This window comes from Lethenteron reissneri, chromosome 20, assembly GCF_015708825.2.
Source record: "Lethenteron reissneri isolate LAM-NWPU_2019-01 chromosome 20, ASM1570882v1, whole genome shotgun sequence".
Lineage (NCBI taxonomy): Eukaryota > Metazoa > Chordata > Hyperoartia > Petromyzontiformes > Petromyzontidae > Lethenteron > Lethenteron reissneri.
The window spans coordinates 12805829-12826743 of NC_083798.1; the positions used below are offsets into that span (position 1 = coordinate 12805829).

The 20915-nt window shown below is 44.8% G+C and overlaps 1 protein-coding gene and 1 long non-coding RNA gene across 6 annotated transcripts; both read left to right on the forward strand.

Moving 5' to 3' along the window:
* The first annotated feature begins 18 nt into the window (after window positions 1–18).
* Window positions 19–3862, forward strand: LOC133344789 (uncharacterized). 2 transcript variants are annotated; one of them, XR_009755374.1, is made up of 3 exons: window positions 19–173; window positions 2015–2089; window positions 2589–3037. It is a non-coding gene; the product is annotated as an uncharacterized LOC133344789 (long non-coding RNA). The 2 variants fall into 2 exon arrangements; XR_009755373.1 differs by lacking the exon at window positions 2589–3037 and adding an exon at window positions 3767–3862 and having other exon boundaries at window positions 20–173.
* Window positions 3863–3955: 93 nt separating this feature from the next.
* On the forward strand, window positions 3956–19941 carry LOC133344788 (protein lifeguard 2-like). Of its 4 annotated transcripts, XM_061554960.1 has the most exons (14): window positions 3956–4659; window positions 9907–10154; window positions 10203–10222; window positions 10274–10406; window positions 12338–12417; window positions 13818–13882; window positions 14807–14860; window positions 14981–15031; window positions 16279–16318; window positions 16446–16483; window positions 17185–17272; window positions 17842–17937; window positions 18520–18573; window positions 19319–19941. In XM_061554960.1, exons 2-14 carry the CDS (start codon window positions 9989–9991, stop codon window positions 19463–19465), a joined length of 1032 nt encoding a protein of 343 aa, XP_061410944.1. In that variant the 5' UTR covers window positions 3956–4659; window positions 9907–9988; the 3' UTR covers window positions 19466–19941. The 4 variants fall into 4 exon arrangements, with proteins under 4 accessions (XP_061410944.1, XP_061410943.1, XP_061410942.1 ...); XM_061554959.1 differs by having other exon boundaries at window positions 9907–10222; XM_061554958.1 differs by having other exon boundaries at window positions 10203–10406.
* The last annotated feature ends 974 nt before the right edge of the window (window positions 19942–20915 follow it).

A 20915-nucleotide genomic window follows, 5' to 3' on the forward strand; every position in this document is an offset into this window, starting at 1 on the left:
AGGCGACGGTGTTGTTGTTGTTACCATGGCGACGGTATTGTTGTTGTTACCATGGCGACGGTGGGGCGTGCACCAAGGGGCATCTACGGCGACTCAGATGATTGCAAATTCACCGCTTTGAACGGGACGGTCTTTCTAAAGCCCAAACCACACACAACAAAACCATTATCAAGGTGCGGCTTGTGTACAAACACCGTGTGGCACGCGTCCTGACGGGGTGGAGCTGCAAGATCCGACCGCGTCCGCATTGGCTTCTTGGTTGCCGAGCGAATGCGTTAAGAAGTGTTCGCGCTCGTTACAACACAAAGTGTTCGCTGCAAATGAACACACGATTTATTGATTACCATCGATCGTGTGAACTCGGGTCGTCGTCGTCATCATCATCATCGCAGCAGCAGCAGAAGATTTTGGCTATAGGCCATCGAACAAAGACGATCACCGTCTCATCGCGCGCGTTCAGATGCGCTTCTGCGGGCCGTCTGGAACGTTCTCCGTTCCGATATTCAGGAAACTACTGGAGCTGTGCGCTTTTTATTTTCGTAAACACATCGAGACTGAAAACTGTATTTTGTTTAGCACCGCTTTTTGTGTGTTTAGTTTGTTGTCCTTCCGCCGCACGTCCGTTACGCGTGATTGGCTACGTACGGTGCGAAAGAAGTTAAATGGTTCAAGTTCATTTATTGGGTATCGCCCTGTGAGCTATTCGGCTCTTGAGTCGGGTGCAACCGCAACAAACAAAAAACATGAACAAGAAAACGTCTTCAAGTGACTAAGTGCAAACAGAAAATCCAAGAAAAGACAGCAAAACATTGCAGAAAAAGCACCGTACACCAACGCTGTGTGCAAAAATCCCAGTGGGATGCAAGTCAAAAAAACAACAATAACCACAAGACAATTTAGATTAAGGCCATCAGTCTAAAATGGAACTGGTGGCCAGGAAAACAACCCGCGACTCACCCCTCCATCTCCATCGATAGACAAAGTGGTGTGAGAGAAACACCTTAATTGAAGGCCTCCTTCATAGTACAAATATGTAACAGCAGCCCACCCCCCCAAACCACTGTAGTCAATGTTGGGTGAACTTTGGCGTGTGGTCGAAACCTTTGGGTCCAACTTTTCATGTTTACTGGGAACGTGTGGTGGTGGTGTTGTGTATAGGGTGGGCGGAAAGCCATTAACAGTATACCCCTGTCTTCAAACTATATCGTAAATATAAGTCTCCATTTGAAGAAAGAAAAAAAACTTAGCGTAGTATTTGGGCTTCTTTTATAATTGTGGCTCTTTAAGAGCAGTAACAGCCAACACCTCACGATTGACCAAGCTACCCTGGGCAAAACGTATTTCACAACAAAAACCGCACTCCGTGTGCGAGTTCCACTGTGTGTTGTGTCTGTGTGTGTGTTGTGTGTCTGTGTGTATTGTGTGTCTGTGTGTCTGTGTGTGTTGTGTGTCTGTGTGTATTTCTTAGTGTGTGGCTGTGTGTGTGTTGTGTGTGTGTGTGTTGTGTCTGTGTGTATTTCTGTGTGTATTATGTGTGTGTTGTGTGTCTGTGTTGTGTGTCTGTGTGTGTTGTGTCTGTGTGTATTTCTGTGTGTATTATGTGTGTGTGTTGTGTGTCTGTGTTGTGTGTCTGTGTGTATTTCTGTGTGTCTGTGTATATTTCTATGTGTGTGTTGTGTGTGTCTGTTGCGTATTTCTGTGTCTGTGTGTATTTCTGTGTGTGGCTGTGTGTGTGTTGTGTGTCTGAGTGTGTGTCTGTGTGTGGCTGTGTGTGTGTTGTGTGTGTGTTGTGTGTCTGTGTGTATCTCTGTGTGATTCTGTCCCTGCTAACAGATCTTGTTGCAACCGTCTGTTTAAGGCTATGGAGGGGTGGGGGAGATCTCTGTTTTTATTTTATTTCCGTGTGTATGCGTTTATCTGTGCGTGATGCGTTTATCTTAATGTGTGTATGATGATAAGCAGCTCCAGTATTTGTGTCTGTGTATGTGTCTGTGTGTCATCTCATCTCATTCAGTCGACCCGTGGCACCTGCTGGGTCTGCCCCGTGACCTCCTGCCAGCGGGCATTCGACACTTCACGTGGCCGCAAGGTGCACCTAGCCTGGCACAAGCTTCGTGGTGACGTCACCGCCACTTAGTGGCGAATGGCGGTTGTTGTTGTTGTTGTTCATGTGTGTGTGTGCGTGTGTTCGTGTGTGTGTGTGTTCATGTGTGTGTCCACGGTGTGTGTGTGTTCATGTGTGTGTTCATGTGTGTGTGTTCATGTGTGTGTGTCCACGGTGTGTGTGTTCATGTGTGTGTGTGTCCACGGTGTGTGTGTTCATGTGTGTGTATGCGTGTGCATGTGTTCATGTGTGTATGTGTGTGTTCATGTGTGTGTGTTCATGTGTGTGTGTTCATGTGTGTGTATGTGTGTGCATGTGTACCCCAAACGTCTGTTAATGCTATAAAGGGGATCTTTGTCTTTGTGGGAGGGTGGGGAGCGGTGGCGCAGTGGTTAGGGCGCACCCCTCTACAAACCCGGCAATCCGCGCACACCATTGACGATCAACTGAACCAGTTCTGATCTTGGGTCTCTCCCCTAGGTAGACTCAGCCTTAAAAAACGAGCACTTGGTGCGATGTGGAAGGAAAGAAAACAAACCCAGCAGCAGCATTTGTGGTGTTCCGGCCACACCAACATCCTCATGAGTTGACCTTCATATAGGGGCCGTCCATAAATGTGGCGCTGCACTCTGTTGTAGGAGAAAACATGTATTAAAAAGTATATTAAATTAAGTAGAATGTCTTGTGTATATTTATTACAATTTGTGATGTGACGTCACATTTCTCACAAATGTCTGACCCCCCACCTAGGTGCGTGACGTCATTTATGGACGGCCCCATAGCTGCATACCTGTCAACCCCTTATCAATGCCTCTTATTAAAGACCAATTCAGACATTATTGGTCACCCCGTGTCCCTTATAAATCTCAACGTTCATCCTACAAAGTTCCAATCATCACAAGGGAGAAACACAAACAAATATATATTCTTAGGTTTTTTTCGGTAAAGTCACGTAGGTAAAACATTAAAATTAATAAAAATAAAAAATATAAATCACCTACGTGACTTTACCGAAAAAAACCTAAGAATATGAATCCTTGCAGTCACGAAAGCTTCAAATCTAGAACAAACAAATATGATTCTAGATTTGAAGCCACACGCTTAAGCGGTTGTGCTTTCGCTAAGCTGTCCCCACCTGAAGAAGGACGTTTGTGTTGCGCCCGAAACGTCGTGCTTTAATTTAGTTGTCATTTATTTAATTTTTGACCAACGTGACTCTACCGAAAAAAAAATCTAGATTTGAAGCTTTCGTGACTGCGAGGATTCATACTCTTAGGTTTTTTTCGGTAAAGTCACGTAGGTGAAAAGAATAAATGAAAATAAATCAATTAAATCACGCTTCCTTGTGTTGCCTCCGAAACGTCGTGATTTAATTGATTTATTTAAATTTGTTATTATTTTTTTATTTTTACCTACGTGACTTTACCGAAAAAATAGATTTATTTTCATTTGTTATTATTACTTTATTTTTACCTACGTGACTTTACCTAAAAAAACCTCAGAGTATTTACCGAAAAAAACAAAGAGAAAATTTTTTATTGTTTGTGCCCATATTGAAACGACTGTACTCCGTTTGGACGTGAAAACTCAACACGGGGTTATGAACCTTACGGGGTTATAAACCTTATAAACATTACTCAGACAGCAACTTTGCCCCGTCAGTCGTTCGTAAAGAAGACGGCGACCCCGTGGAGACTTCGCCGTGGGAGCGATGGAGGTGGTGGTGGTGGTGGTGGTTGTGCGGAATTCATTGGCAAGTGACGACGGTGTCGGGGTGGGGCGGACACGGAGACTCTCATTCCACTTCCTACCACGAGCTCGCACGCAGCACAACGCAACAGTCGGCACCACCACTACAACATCACCACCACCACCCACTCCAACAACATCAGCACCACCAACTCCAACAACATCAGCACCACCACCCACCACTCCAACAACATCACCACCACCAACTCCTACAACATCAACACCAACTCCAACAACATCAGCACCACCACCCACCCACTCCAACAACATCACCACCACCAACTCCTACATCAACACCACCACCAACTCCAACAACATCAGCACCACCACCCACCACTCCAACAACATCAGCACCACCAACTCCAACAACATCAGCACCACCACCCACCACTCCAACAACATCACCACCACCAACTCCTACAACATCAGCACCACCCCACCACTCAAACAATATCAGCACCACCCCCACAAACACCCCCACCACCCACTCCAACATCAGCACCACCAACATCAGCACCACCAACACCACCCACTCCAACATCAGCACCACCACCCCCACCAACACCACCACCACCCCCACCAACATCAGCACCACCACCACCACCACTCCCTGCCTGACTCACGTCAGTTGCCTCTCGCGTTCATCCCTGCCCAGGCCAGGCGAGAAGGGACCCCTCTCCATCTCCTCCTCCTCCTCATCCAGGAGCTTCAGATCAGAAGACATCACCACCACCACCATCACCACCACCACGTGCGGCTTTTGTTGCTGTTGTCGTTCAAGAGAAGAGTTTCCTGGTACTTAGAAGGTACGTCGCTGAACAAACAAACAAACTCCCATCACACTGCTAACCACAGGCATACGTTGTCGTGCGTGTTAGTACGATGTGCTACAACATCACTATGGCCTTCGCCATCCCGCACCACTGACCGGCGTGGTGAAGTATGGCTCCAGTAACTTAGACCGCAACCCGCGCATCCAGCAGTGGATTGACACGGCACTGTAGACACACACACACACGTGGCGATGTTACATCTTGATCTGATTACGAAGGAACGCGATGATGATGCTGCTGCTGATGATGAAGACGTTTTAGTGCGATGTCGATTAGTAGTGCCACGCACTCTGTTCGTCGAATGAAAGCAACACTTGTTAGGGTTGATCGGTCGTCATCGTGGTGGTTGGTGGTGGGAAATCATACGAGCAGCTATACTCTCTGTATTTGCATGTACTGACAACAGCCAGTCCTTGTTGTTGCCTATCGACTGCTTAATGAGAGCCTCCCTTTGCGTGGGGATTGTTTGACCATACTTCACCACCGACACGCTTGTCTTCTCGGCTTGTTGTTGAAGGCAGTGAGAATGAATAGAGGCGGGAGCAAAGAAGTAGGGTACAACGATGTTGTTGTGTTTGGTGTCCACCACGTGGCCTCTGTGGTGTCCACCACGTGGCCTCTGTGGTGTCCACCACGTGGCCTCTGTGGTGTCCACCACGTGGTATCCACCACGTGGCGTCTGTGGTGTCCACCACGTGGTATCCACCACGTGGCGTCTGTGGTGTCCACCACGTGGTATCCACCACGTGGCGTCTGTGGTGTCCACCACGTGGCCGACGTCTCTCTCCTGTCTGTCCATCCAAGGCTCACAGCAGGCAGGATGGCCCTGCTTAGCTTTACGAGATAGAAGATCAACATTGTCCAGGCTGACTCGGTCACGCAGACGTAAACAAACACGCTTCTGTTTCTAAAACGACAATAGTCTTGCAGATAACTCGGAGTAAAATACTTTAATATAATAAAGTGTAATTGCTGTCTCAAGTACAGTACATTACAAAGACCTCCCTTCACTGTTAAGTTAACGCAGAATTACACCGTGCTAATCTACAGCCCTTAGTCAAGCCACTGCTGGATGAAGGGGTTTCCCCCCCCCCACACACACACTGTGTCAGTCATGTGATGTTTCACCATACTTCACCACCCTGGTCAGTGCTAGTTGGTTCAGGGCAGGGTAAATCCCCACCACCGATGTTTTCCGTGGACACAGGAATTGGTTGCCGGTTCCACAGCGTGTGATGTCGGATTAGTAGTGCCACGCACACAAGCGAATGTTTTCTTACACCGGCTGCACATGTTTGTTTATACATTACTTGTACACGGTTCATGTCTGTGTGTCCAAATCATCTGAAAGGTTTCGCACAGTCATCACCAGCAGAGCTTTGCGTGGTTTAATGAAATGAAAGACGACATGTCCAGTGGTGGCATCGCCCTGCCCGACAGTGATGACTCATGAGGACTTCTGGCCCTGCCAAACGTGGCTCTGACTAAGAGACATGGGGGAGGGCGGGTGTTTATGGTTGTTTAAACATTTGTTTATCTGGTTTGTTTTGTTAATAATGTGCGTTTCGTATTATATGTACAGTGACTTCATGCCACCAACGAATGTGGGCTATTAATGTTGATTAGATATATTTTTTGCAGGTGAAATGGTGGATGTGTTAAGTACCTACTCCAGGTGTTGTTGCCGTGAAACCTGTGATTATCAACACTTCAGACAATCTTTTTGATTTCCCTTGATGTTTAACTTTGTCAGGCGTGATTATCTTAATTGGCATAAAGACTTGACGACCTGGAATCTACTTTAATATTGTTAAACAATTTAATTTTCAGCCCTTTTTAAATTCCACTTCTGGTTTAAGTCCCCACGCAGTGTCAGTCATGAGTGTTGTTTGACCATACTTCACCACGCTGGTTAGTCCAATTGGTGATGGTTTGGGGGGCCCCCAGGTCCTGTTCAGTTATCACTCACCACAGATGTGAGCTGTGGCTGGGTATCAAACTTAGGTCATCAGGTTAAAAATGTAATCAGCTAACCACTGTACCCCCACTCCACCCACGTAGTGAACGTACACAGATTGTGTTTCCTCGAATAAAACATAATTCTCCATTCAGTCATTAGTTCTGTAACAATTGCTGTGGTTGCCACATGTTGATTCACACAAGCAAGATTTAGTATGATACAGTGTTGTACGTATCCTTGGTACTGCAGCGTATAAAAATCAGGAATTTATTTCTGGGGCACCCCCATCCCACTGGACTATTTTCTGGAGCTCAGCACCGGACAGCTCCGACTTAAACGTCAGTTTTATATAAAACTGTTGCTCAATATTCTTCCGTCTCTGGTGTAGTAATTCCTTTGCAAAATGACTAAAGCGCCAGCCTTGCCACTGTCGCTACTGGCTGAGACAAGCTGTCCTAGTTACACAGAACACGCAATAAAGGGCAGTGAAAGGGCAGTAAAAGGGTCCGTGCCACCAATACTGCGTGGGCGTGAATTGCTGCTTTGGTGGAAACGAGGTCGGGCATGGGGAGCTGTTTTACGGAGGATTTTTTACTTTTACAGCAAACGGTGCACGACTTTGTCTGAAAATGGCCACAGAAGATGTCACATCGCATTTCAAATGTTATACTCTAGGACTCTAAGAATAGTCGGGACACGCCTTTTATATGCCCTGCAGAGGGTATGGCATATTTCAATTAAAATAAATGTTTCTTTCTGTTGGATGGAATTTGCTGAATGAAAGATAAAATAATATGGAATGTGACTTTTATTTCTTACATATGCAGCCATTGGTGAATGGAATGAGACCATGAATATTTGAGAATCCAGATTAATCACAGGTGGTCACCAAGATGTTAACTCGGGATCAGTAAAACTAAGCCACCTCATACCGTCACAGTTCACTTGGGCCACAGTGATGTCATCGCATCTAAAACAAACGAACTCAACGTTAGGTATGGTATTTACAGCACCTTTATAGAGTATTTGCATAAATACTATGGTGAGCACAGTTTTTGTATATCCGATCCTCTTACTCATAAGGGGGAGCTTTCCCGGAGGTAAACTATAGTGTATAAGGTCAAAGAACACGTGCTGTCCAACAACTACTTGCTCGCGTCACTGCTGGAAGAAGGGCCTCTAGGAGAACACCGTTTGAGGGAATTTTGGCCTACTCTTCCTTGCTGGCCAGATGTGGGATTACCCACATTGTATCCTATAATGAAGGATGGTAAGTGGACCGTGTAAAACAATTTGGACAGTTAAATCATTATATATCATCTCGTGAAAAAAATATTAGTTTACTGCGCTCCTTTGCAAATGTGTATAATCCACGGTCCCTTTAATTCATTTGAGTACGTAACTTCTCCTGGGCTTTGACTGTCTTGATATGGTGCACACCCAACATATCTGACATACAGACTATGCAGGAATTCAAATTATAATAGCCCTCCTGCAAAGCATGCATGTGAGCAGCCCTCGGAGGTGTAGAGCATGCATTGTTCAGTAACTAGGTGTGTCCACAGTGCAATATGCTACACACACAGACATGTGCCCCTGGCATGGTTCAACATCTTCCCCGGTGGACTGTTGACTTCTGTTGAATCTGTTGCTTGGTAAATTGCATTACTTTATTATTCTTTATTATTGATACAGTGGTCAATCATGGGTTATGTCCTTGCCAGTCTTGTAAAGAATGAAGGCAGCGTTGCAGGGTCGAGTATGAATCAAGTTTTATCAAAAGGCCATGGATGGTTTGTGATGATAGTCATAATTTCCCAAATAGCAGCTTTTAAGCACGACAGTCGGTTAGATCAATTCAATGAGCCTTCATTAATATACTTCCAGTAAACATGCAACGTTGGCATGTGGTTGGCACCGTTAGACCAAAGTTGGGTTGCCCAACATTGCATCTTTACTTGGCAGTACACTTTACTTAATCACTCAACTTAACGTACATCTCCGATCCCACGGTCTGAGTATTTGAGTTGAGCACTGTATTAGTTGGAGGCAGTCTGAATTCAAGACAAAGCAGACCCTTTATTTGGTATACTAAAAAAATAATGTATTTTTTTAAAAGTGGAATTCCAAGCGTAACTGTTATTTGGGCCAGGAGCATATAGCTGCCTCCTCTGGACTGTGTTTGCATACACCATTTGATGTGCAGAAGCGAACATCTGCTTAGCCTCGATGGAAAATGTTTAACTGTTTAACAGATTACAGTGAACCCAATGCAAATGTGGGTGGAGCGGTGGCACTGTAATACGGTAAAAGCAGAGTTGTTTTTTCTTGTGCTGCCCCACCGTGAACCCTGCCACCTGAGGTCAATTTCCGGCATGGCAAATATCCGTGTGGCCTGTGGATTTGCGATATCTCGATAACTGCAACTGGCCCTGGGCCATGCCCCCCCCCCCCCACCTTCTGCCCTAAATCAACTCGTACTGACCCAGTGTGGCCAAGTATGGGCAAACAACCCAGACAAAGCAACACTGCATGGAGACGCCATCATCCAGCAGTGGATTGGCAAAGGGCTTTATTGAAGTGGTGTAATATCCCTGTGAATCTAATCAATCTAGAACTGCCTGACATTTGGGAATGGTACACGTTGTATACAATGGGTCCAATAATAAGCTCCAGTAAAGATATGCTTTCAGAATTTTCTATACTTTAAGCTAGTATATAGTACATGTGTTTACCAAAGTATAAGTGCGGATATTATTTCTGGACTAGGCCACCCTGGCAGTGAGTTCATGAACTGGTATGCAGTCAGGCCTCATTTTCACAGTTTTGTCTGCTCCCGTCGGCTAAAATTTAATATTAGAATATCATTTACATGTAATTTACCGAAACCATAAATACATTCGATTATCTTGCCCATCACGGAGAGAGGTGGGGGAGGTTGGGGGTGTTAACATACCTGTCAACTCCCTATCAGTGCCTCCCTTATTACAGTCCAATTCAGACATTATTGGTCACCCCGCGCCCTTACAAATCTCAACGTTCATCCTACAAAGTCTCATCACAAGGGAGAAACACAAACAAATAGACAAAACATTGTTTTGCTCAATTTCCCTGTACAAGAATACGGGTAAACTGTATGGGTTGACAGGTATGTGTTAATGTATGAAAACAATGTGTCACTCATATCGTTGGATCTATAATCCAATCCACTGATGATCAGTTTCCTGTCTTTCATCAATTTGCTCCTTTTATATTTCCAGGCTCCTGTCCAGACGCACGGACAGACGCAGGAAACACACCCACAAGCGGAGCAGCGTGTGACGCCCCTCGTACTACACGACCATGTCGGAACCAAGCGCTCCGTCCGGATACTATGGCACCAACCAGCCTGGCTACCCTCCCCCCTACCAGCCCTACCCAAACCCGGGCCAAGATCCCCCCGGCGGTTACCCACCATCATATGGGGGGCAGCCCGGTGGGTACCCTCCTGCTGGGGGATACCCTCCACCTGGAGGGCAGCCCGGGGGATACCCTCCTGCTGGGGGATACCCTCCACCTGGGGGGCAGCCCGGGGGATACCCTCCTGCTGGGGGATACCCTCCTGCTGGGGGGCAGCCAGCGGGGGGCTACCCGGGAGAGAATCCACCCCCTAATGCATCGCAGCCGCAGAGAGGGGGCACCGCGCCACCGCCCTTCATGATGCCGACCATTCCCCTGCACCCGTCCTTCGGGAACATTGGCCCCAGTACTGGAGGGCCCGGTGAGTGATTTTCTTTTTTAATCTTAGATGGCGGAAATGAAACCGCCTCTACTAAAAACAACAATGAGCTTTCTGCAGATGAAAAGTGGAAAAGAGGTGATAATGAAGTCGCGTCACTTTTTATCTTCAGGCAAGCGATACACTTTGCTTAGGCGGGGTGGGGGAGGGGCAGTAGACTTATTGTCCGGGACACCTTAACAATGATACAGCAGTAAAGAGAGTGAACTTGGGGGGCTCAAGGGACATTTGGTGGTGCATGGACTATTGGAACTTGTTTTGGGAGCATCACCTGGAGTTCTGCCAATAGTGTTCTCGGAAATGGCCCAGCCACGTAATTCAGTAAACGCAGACACCACTCATTATGTTGGTTTTGTTGTTGACTTTTAACAGTTCGGGACTAAAAACAAGCCCAATATAACATGAGTGGCGCCTGCGCTTACTAAATAACATGACTGGGCCACATTCTAGAGCAGTGCTTGCAACGATGAGTGGCCCACGACACATACACAGAAATGTACATGTAAATGTGTAGTTACATTTGAGTTTGTACGGCAGTATTTTGGCAAGCAATGTGAAATAGGTGGCAGTCGGAGCTGGGGAGATGAGTGCCAAGCCACAGTCTGCCCACCATGCACATGCCAAGCCACAGTCCATCCAGTGTGTGTGCACATCATGAATCATAATGCAGGACGAGGCTTAGATAATTCAGAGCAGTACCTGTGGAGGGACACACCTGACACAACTGCCTAACAAACCTGCCCTGGTTTGGAATTGTGATTCTGCACCACACCCTTGACCAAAGCCCTCTGATTAATTTGAACGCTGCCAAATACTTTTCAGAGCATTACCCGAGTCCGCGAATTTGTGCCTTTGCCAAAATGAAACTATAATCTCCGAAAGTTTCTATTTTTTTTATCATAGTACATAAATACTGTCACGTGGAACTGAAACTGAACACCACAACAGTTTTTTCAGACATATCCAAGCCAACTAAGAAGTGGCACACTCATTTAATTTGGTGCCCGTATGAGTTCAGTGTAAGCCATACATCACGGTGACTCAGTGACTTTGTTTTAAGCAAAGGGAAAACTGTTTACGGTGACCGCACCTAATGGACAAATGCACGGTCGCCACTCGGACGTGACATTTAACCGTGGGCCCATCTGTCGTGCACACAGAGGCCTCCTCACTGCTCACGTGAGAACTAGTGACGTGGGATAGGTCGGTGCACATGAAACGCAAGCAGTTTTTCGTGTTTTTGAAAACTGGACTGTTAAATATCGCTCATGGCCCGTTGTCGAGAGTTGGTTTTGCCTCTTGGGTGCTAATGTTGTGTATATTAGCTAAGTGTTTGGGATGACGGTGCATGAGAGGATTATTTTTAGAGGCAGCATTATCTTAAGAAACTACATTGAATGGTGTGCTCCGCAGTCCGTGTGATTGACTTCAGAATGAGAATATGTGCATATGTTTTAATTGTTTAACTTGACAACATCCACATAGTATTAGATTGCTTAAGAGTGTATATACAGAGCTGCGTGGCAGGCTGAGCATAGCCTAACTACCTTTGCCTGACTGGTCTTGTCATACTACATTCCTGGCCTATATATGTGGGTGGCGACATGGCATAAACCTGTTGGAGAGGTTCATGGTTTGGATTGTCTCCATGTTTTGGGCAACCCTTTTTATATATTTGGTCGGTTTTATTTAGGATAAGTCCCTAACAGCAACACACTATAATATCAAATCTTTGTTAACATTGGATAATCTTTCCGGGAGTTATCATGCCCTCCGATTACAGACAGATAGACAAAGCTAATGGGTGAATGCTTTCATCCTTAGTTGGAAAGGACAGCATTACAAACACAAGTGTGGCATAGTGCTGGCCACATCACCACTTCTAACCACAATGCCTTTGCGTGTGTGTCTAGAGTATGGAGGCGTAAGTACAAATGAAAATTCCATCGGAGTCTGGGATGACAAGAATGTACGACGAATGTTCATCCAAAAGGTGTGTACCATAACCAGATTCCGGAATTCCTTAGACCCTCAACCGAAGATAAACATGCCCTTGCAACCTCCAGTGTGACTGTTGTCTGACAGCAGTGACCTTCAAAGGATATATTTTTTTAATATATACAAATAATGGAGTTAGATTTCAAGGCTTATGACCAAACAACCCGGAATGCATTCGATCTCGTCAGATCTCGGAAGCTAAAGGGCAATCTCCGTGCATGGCAGGCAGGTTATTGAATTTCATGGTCTGCAGCAGAGGGCAGTGCACCAAAGTAAATTGTTGTACTGCACTCTTGTACTCCCATGTCTGTTCCCCACCCACACAAGTGTGGTGAGGTATGATCAAATAACCCCCCTTGACCCATATGGTGTGAGGAACACATTCCTGTGGGGAGGGAGTTGATAGGAACGTTGGGTTGCTAGGTCAATGGTCAGGGTCAACGGCGGCGTGGTGTATTCTGCAAATATGGCCGACTGTGAGAGTGGACACAAGCCGGCGTGAGTAGGTTAAACGTTGAGCTTTATAAGGGCACCACGGGGTGACCAGCCCCTACCCACCCAGCCCCACCCCTCCCACCCCCCACCCAGCCCCACCCTCTCCACCCAGCCCCACCCCTCCCATTTTTGGATGCACGACGGGCGGAAACAATAATCCCTTGTGGGCTGGTGTAACCAGGAGGTTCCTACCAGTATAAGGGTCTCCCCACTAACCACTGCTCCCAATGCTCCAACCCAATAGATCCAGTGTGTGGCATTAACCCAGAGCTATGGGAATGCCTTGCAGGAAAGTAAAATGTCACGCTCTACTTACATAATTGTTTTCTAGGTTGTTTGGTTGCCTATGTAGTACACAACAAATGTGAATTAATAAGCTGCACAACGTTTAAAGGGCATAAGCTATAGTTTTATTTTCAGTTTACGCTCCAACCGTGCAATGATCAACAACACAACTAGATGTTCATGATAAAAGTATAACTTTGATAGTTGCGTGTGAGGTAGGCTCCTTGGGGATTGTCTTAAAATGTGTACTCAGAAGCAGGCTTTTATATTTGTCAGCGTTACACTCCGTGGGATGTTGTTTGGTGCACTGATGATGGGGGATCATACATTTTTAAGTGTTCACTACGGGACTTTAAGCAATGTAGAACTGCTCTACGAGTTAATCTGATCAACCTCCAGGGTGTATTTTGTGTCACAAAATCATGACCGTCTGTATGCATGAGATATTCTTAGCATTTCTAGAAAGTCCTTTTAATGGCAGTCACTGTTATCTGTATTAGATATGCTTAGCCCTTCTAAAACATGAACATTTACATCAGTCATTATAGTGTGTGTATATATGTGGTTTTAGTGCTGTATATTGGACTGAATACAAGACACGTCTGTGCCCCACAGGTCTACATCATCCTTTTTGTGCAGCTGCTTGTCACCTTCGGCTTCGTGGCGGTGTGCACTTTCGTGTAAGTCGGTGGTGGCGGGGAGACGTTGCCAGAGGAGAGAGGGTGATTTTGGGGCATAAAGAATCTATGAATGTAGAACTTTTTTCTCACCGTACCTAGCAACCGTGCTAATCGGAGGTGCTTCTTCAAGTTACTCTAACTACAACTTGTCTGGATTTAAGAAATCTATTGGTCCCATCTGCCACACTGTCATTCGAGTCGCTGGCCGCTGCGCGTTAGAAGTCTTGGGGACCGTATTGAGAAAGGTCTGGTGGACCAATACAAAGTTGGCCGGGTGGCTCAAGAGGTCAGAGCACTAAGCTGCCACTGCTGAGAGCCTGGTTCCAATTCCACACAACCACCTGTGATTAAACTGGGCTCCCAAGTGTAGTAGGTGTATGGCCCCAGCTTGGTCACGAATAACTGCACATACGAAAACACATTCAATTTGGTTATGCACTTAAAGAATAAAAAACATTTGTTTGACTGTCATGTGACAACCGTTATTCTCGGTGGCAGGGAAGGTGGAAAAGTGCTACCCCTTAAGTGTAGATTATAAGCCACTTGGGATCTTAGAGAAAGCTCTGATATCTGCATCCGTGGGTCATTCTTCAATCACGAAGGGTTGCACCACTCTGCGAGAGTTCCGATTGAATACTTTGTCGCATGACATGGCGCCAATAGCACAATCAGGATAACACTGAAGGAAATGTTCTTTAAACATGTGTATCTTTGGGGCAAGCCTTTGTTATTTCTGATATTATTTTGCGACTATACTCCAGTTATGAAGAGTTATTTTATAAACAGTAAAATATATAGCTGTCTCTTTACACTTACTTTTATTTTAATTCTCTGGGCCCCAAACACCAGGAAAATTATTATGAACCTTGCAATTAGGAGGATTTTAGAAGTGAATTTTAATATTGTTCATGTGCTTCTCAACAGTGTCCCCGTGAAGAAATTTGTGCAGAATAACCCAGCAATATACTGGGCCTCTTAGTGAGTATGATTCATCATTTCCTGCTTATAATTGTTTAAACAATGTACCCAAACATGAAGCCATAAATTGTGGCACTGCTTACATACATCTGACAGAGCCCCTTCCTTTTGTGAATGCAGTGGCGTCTTCTTTGCTACATATCTCGGTTTGGTTTGCTGCACCAAGGCAAGGTGAGACATCGTGTTACAGTAGATATTTGAATCTTCTAAAACAGCAGTCGGTCAAAATACCCTCTAGAAGGTCTCGAAAGAGGCTCACTCTAGTGGAGGCTCTTCCATCAGCAGTGGCGTGAGCAAGCACTTGCAGGTCAGGCCTGCACCTTTATATGTTATAACAGTAGTATGAGTTGTGCCCATACCCAAGACCCAGGCCAATGTTAAGAAAATATCGTGTACTTGACTAGCACTCCACATGTGTAGAGAAATTACATAAACACAGACCATTCTCAAACAAAATATATTTTTGTCATAGGCTTATTGGCTTTCCAAACCGATATTATCCATCAGAATGTGTTTAAGCAAGACAACTCTGGACTGGTTTCGGCCTTCTGGGTCTCGTCAGCAGAATCAGGCTTATGAAAAAAATGCTGCTGGGTTTCCAGATGTTCTGGCAAGGACACGCCATGTAAATTATGGGGCCTTGTTCTTTAAAAAAATGTGTTTTTTTTATTTACCAGGTAAGGCCCACTGAGCTATCAGTGCCTTTTCAGAGGTGCCCTGGCCACACATGATAGCTTATCGAAGTGGTTTGTATCATATGTGGGAATGTATAGTCGCCAAATAATTTAAACGCATGTTTCTAAATGTAGAGAGGACCTGGAGAACAATGCACGTGACCACACAGAGAACATGTAGATCAAAATATACAGGTATCTGGGTCGGGATCGAACCCATGCCCTCCTGTGTACCAGGTGACGGAGGTAACTTCTCGCTACCGAGGCCAATTGCAACAAAGACGTTTTACAAACAGGTCCAGAGATTTCTTCTATCACTGGTTACCATATAGTAACTTCGTGGTGGAAGCTTAGTGTTCACTGTCATGGACATAATTATAATTTTAAAATAAATTATTGGAAACATTTTCATCATATTTGGGGGGTATTTTTGACTAAAATCACATCAATCCAACAGCAAAATATTTGGTTTCGCTTTTAGTCATCTATGCATGACTGGGTTAAGTTAAGAAAATTTATAAAATAATACATTATTGCTCAAAAATGCTTTCCAGAACTCATGTTTCCATTCCATTCACGTTTACATGATAAACAGTAACCAGAGGCTTGGGTGCAATTCGGGTCCAGTATATTAATTCTAACGCCATAAATATAATTTTATGTACTTGCATATTTATTTCAGAATGCATCTTCTTGCACTGATTTGTCTGCAGTGCTCATCGCTATGACTCCTTTGTTGTTTAGGAGGCTTTTCCCACTCAACTTCATCTTGCTGGCCGTCCTCGTAAGCATTTTGCACGTAGATTTTTTTTTTTACTTTTACACGGATGGACACATTGCATGGATGTTTACATAAACGTGTCGACAAAGGATGACTTGAGAATATATATGTCACCGTTGTTTTCCTACAGACGCTGGCAATGTCCTACCTCACTGGAATGCTGGCAAGGTATATATATTAATTCTTTTAAAACTTTCTGTTTCCAGGTAAGACCCACTGAGCTATTAGCTCTTTTTCAGAAGCAACCTGGCCACAAATGATAGGTCAACGAAGTGGCTTATCATTTAAACATGTATCGCAGGCAAATACTCAAAATTCATGTTTCTAAATGTGGATGGGAAAAACCAGAGGGCCTGGAGAAAAATCCACGTGACCATGGGGCCATCGGGGTTGGGCTCGAACCCACGACCTCCTGCATTCCAGGCGAGGGAGTTAACATCTCCTAGCCACCGCGGCACCTAGTTAACAGTTCGGGCTCTTGAATCACTCACGATAATGAAAATGTACGCTCCAACAATGAGGCATATATATGAAGCGGGGTCAGCTGACACATTTTGGAAAATTTTGACAATGGTGTTGGTTGCAATGGTGGTGTCTGACAGTATGGAACAATTGTTATAATTACATGCATTTTGAAAAAAATATTGTTTGATAAATTATAGTCATGCTTAGGTTGGTGATTTCTGATAATGTCAATGATATTGATGTACACAGCAGTGCAATAAGCAGTGTTGAAATTCACTCACAGAAGGTCTGATGAGAACTTAATTTCACCAAATGTCTCACCATTTACCACTGCTTTAGGAGTCCGTCTTTGATCCAGCCCTATTGTTAACCACGTATCTTTGTCCATTGCCCTTTGCTCACAGCTTCTACAACACCAACTCAGTGCTCATGTGCATTGGCGTCACAGCGGCAGTGTGTGGCGCTGTCACACTCTTCTGCTTCCAGACTAAGGTAACGGGGAAAAAAACCCCACAACAGTCACAACGCAATATATACTCCACTAATATGTGTATGTACATGTGCAACCCTTTGGATCAAGAAGGCCTCCCCATACTGTGTCAGTTATGTGGGTTTTTCGACCATACAGTTAATTCAAGGTGTGGTGGGGAGGTGGTGAGGGGTAGTGTAGCGGCTAGCACGCTGTGCTGCGAACCTGGCGACCCAAGTTCGATTAATTATCTGAACCGGTCCTGGGCCTCCCCTAGGTCGACTCAGCCTCAAATGAGTACCTGGTGTGGTGTGTAAATATTCGCCACTCGGGAGACAAAGGTGTTTGGGAGTGGTGCTGGCCACAAACTCCCTCGTGTGCCGTGCTCGGCTTCATGGATGCTCACTTGCATCACTTGCCCCAACAGTCTATACGAGTGATCATTGTCTTGGTGTAGATGCTCGCTAACAACACTTGTCCCAGAAAGTATGTTAAGGCTATATGGGGGATCTTTGACTTGTTTGTCTTTGTGTATATTGAATGGGTATATACAATATAGACATTGTGAGATTTGTGTGTGTGTGTGTTCCAGGTTGACTTCACCTCGTGTCCTGGTGTGATGTTTGCCCTCTCCATGGTGCTGCTGCTCACCGGCCTCATAGCCGCATTCACCGTCCCCTTCGGATACGCAAGTTTCACAAAACAGAGAAAAACCACGACACACACTTCAAATTTAGTACACCACTCGGTCATGGTCAGCCCACTGCTGAATCAAAACGTCCCCAAGCTACTGCAATCATGTGATGTAATCATCCATTCAGCACCTTCAGGGGCTAATTGTATTGCTCCATCTCCACAGTGGATGACGTCCTAGATTAGTTTGAATGGTGTGTGTTTTTTTTGTCTCTTAACTGTTATTGTTAGTTGTAATGCTAGGTTAGTAACACTTAGTCTGTGCTCTCCAGTTGCCTGGGTGAAAAGTGGGCTAGGTTTTGCCCAACCCTGGCCAGCTGGCTCAACAACTTGATAAATGGAATTAAAACTTTTCTTTACAATGCTTCCATTGAAGCCATTACTACTCATCCTGTTTAAACGGTTTAAACTGATACAACTCTGTCATCACTTTGTAAGCTATATCAGGCCTTGAGTAAAGGCGTTATATAAATATAAATTAGACTTAGATGATAAGTATACCTTGTCGTGCGAATACTATGCAGCTTTACTCTGAAATGTAGCTCATGATGTTTGTGCTTTCACTGTCTGGCTCCAGATCCCATGGATCCAGACGGTTTATGCCGGTTTGGGAGCTGTGATCTTCACAGTGGTAAGTAATGTTGTACTCGCGCTGACAGTGTTTGATAGGTGTACAGAATTCACAAAAAGCCTGCACAGCAATGGGATTCCAGTCATATTAACATTTTAATATCATAAATTATTCTCCATATTTTTAGTTCTGAAATGTATTGTACTGTCATTACTTGGTGATCCAGTTGACCCTTGCAAAAGAGACATTATATCATTGGGTTCTCACGTGGTAAAATGAAGTCTTATTATGCCTTTGTTTCTCCAATCAAAACAAATACATATTTGAATGCTGCTTTGAATAACTTTAGTGAAAGTGTGTTACCTTGTGATATATGTTGGTACGTTCTTCATGAAATCCCAGTATGGCTATTCCGTTTTTTTAAACATTTTAATTACTTCTAAAAATGTTTTAAATTTTGGCATTCGTTTGAGAGCTTGGATGACGAGCAATTATCAATGAGTCAAATGCTTTGTATAGTCTATAAAGGCTAGGCACAGTGGTATTCGAAATCCATTAATCTATTCTAGAATCTTATTGATAGTACGAATGTGGTCTATAGTAGAGAAAATCTTTACAAAACACTGCTTACACAGTAGTTTGTCTCTAAATAATCCATTATTCTGTATCCAATGATCTTTGTTGACATTTGATATACGTGCGTTGGAAGACCTAACGAGAACTCCAAGCTAATGTATAGGGTACGCATATAGTACACTTTGGCCATGGTGAAAAGCTGGCGGCCAATATGACTCTCTCGCTGCAGTTTTTGGCGGTGGACACACAGCTGCTGCTTGGCAATCGGCGTAACTCCATCAGCCCCGAGGAGCACATCAACGGAGCCCTCCGCCTCTACATGGACATTGTCTACATCTTCACGTTCCTGCTGCAACTCATTGGCTCACGAAACTAAACTGCCCTTGCGCGTCTCTGCAGGGTTCCCTAATAAACTCCAGTGTGCGAGTGGACCTGAGTGTGTGGCGTGTGTGTGTGCGCGCGTTCGCGTGAACAAATGGGACCCCGCACATGAACATTTGCGCGCGGTCCAGTATGTGAGGTCATATCTTTGACTGTATGTGCTCTATTTGTATTCTGTGGTGTCTGTCTGCACACATGCATGCAAATTTATTTTACGTGCCTTGGTGTTCTGTTTGTTTGCTAGCTGACTTGCTTTGTTGTATACCCTCGTCGTGCCATGTAAATACCGATGTATCAAAAGTGTCGAGGACAAGAGCTGCAGTAACAATTGGGCAAAGGAAATATTTTGCGAAATCTGCACTTACCGTAAATATTCTCATAACATTCAGGCAGGTGATGCAGAAGACTAAAGGTTGCAGTTTTATATTGTAAATTGTCATTAAGTAAATAAAGAAGCTATTCAGTACTGTATTTCATTTGGCATGTCTGCTATTTAAGCGCAGCACTCATTCATGTATAACTGTAATCCATATTTAAAAACATCTATGTATTGAACGTTACCACGTCCAGCTGATGAAGAGCATCCGAAACCTTGGCACCATCTTCTACTCAGAATTTCTCTCGCATCTCAACATGGAGGATTTCCTACCTCCACCTGTGCAAGACTGCTGGCATCTGTTGGCATCTAAAATCTGTTGCCCCATTTACTGAGACACTCATAGCTTAATCACTTATTGAGTTGATTACTGTGGCTCTCCACTAACCCTGCTAGTCAGAGGCCTCCCAAAATCCCTTGCCGCCACACTTCAATTGAATACAGGGTGCAGCAGCGATACTCCATATCCAGACCTACAAGTAAGCCCACATGAACCCAATTATCTGGTCGCTTAACAGGCTCGCAATCCAGCACCGGATCAATTGCAACAAGCCATCGCCGTCTTCCTGGATTTTTCCCTGCCTACCTCTCATCTCAGTGTACTCCCCTCTACATGGCCTCTTCATTGGGCGTTCACCCCTCTGCTTTACTCGGAGTCTGGAATTCCCACTCCATATATACAAGCCCATGCTCAAGACCTTCCGTTGGATTTAAATAGCATGTACTGTAAATGTTATTTAATTTGGATTAATGTAGCATCTAAAAGGAAACGTACTAGATGCTGTACCGAACAGTGGGGGGGCATGGGCATTCTGGGGGAAGGATGCATGTTAGAAAGAATCGGAGGCATGGGATGGGTGGAAGTAAGGGCATCGAAAATATGGTTCGATATACGGATTTTCGCTTGACGGACAATTTTTCAAGAACCAATTCAGTGTGTTGAGGGAGGTCTGTCCAGTACTATACTGGCCAAACAGCAACACGTTCTCTTTAATTTACACCGTTCTATTTATAATGAAATATACATTCGATGTCCAATATAAAATGGGGGGAAAAAATAAACGTTGAT

Bases quoted from the DNA above. Each gene is read 5' to 3' on its own strand.
- LOC133344788 (XM_061554957.1), top strand. From the start codon at position 9,989: ATGTCGGAACCAAGCGCTCCGTCCGGATACTATGGCACCAACCAGCCT. The intron at 14,861-14,980 runs GTGAGTATGATT...TTGTGAATGCAG, and splicing joins GCAATATACTGGGCCTCTTA to TGGCGTCTTCTTTGCTACAT. The intron at 18,574-19,318 runs GTAAGTAATGTT...CTCTCGCTGCAG, and splicing joins GAGCTGTGATCTTCACAGTG to TTTTTGGCGGTGGACACACA.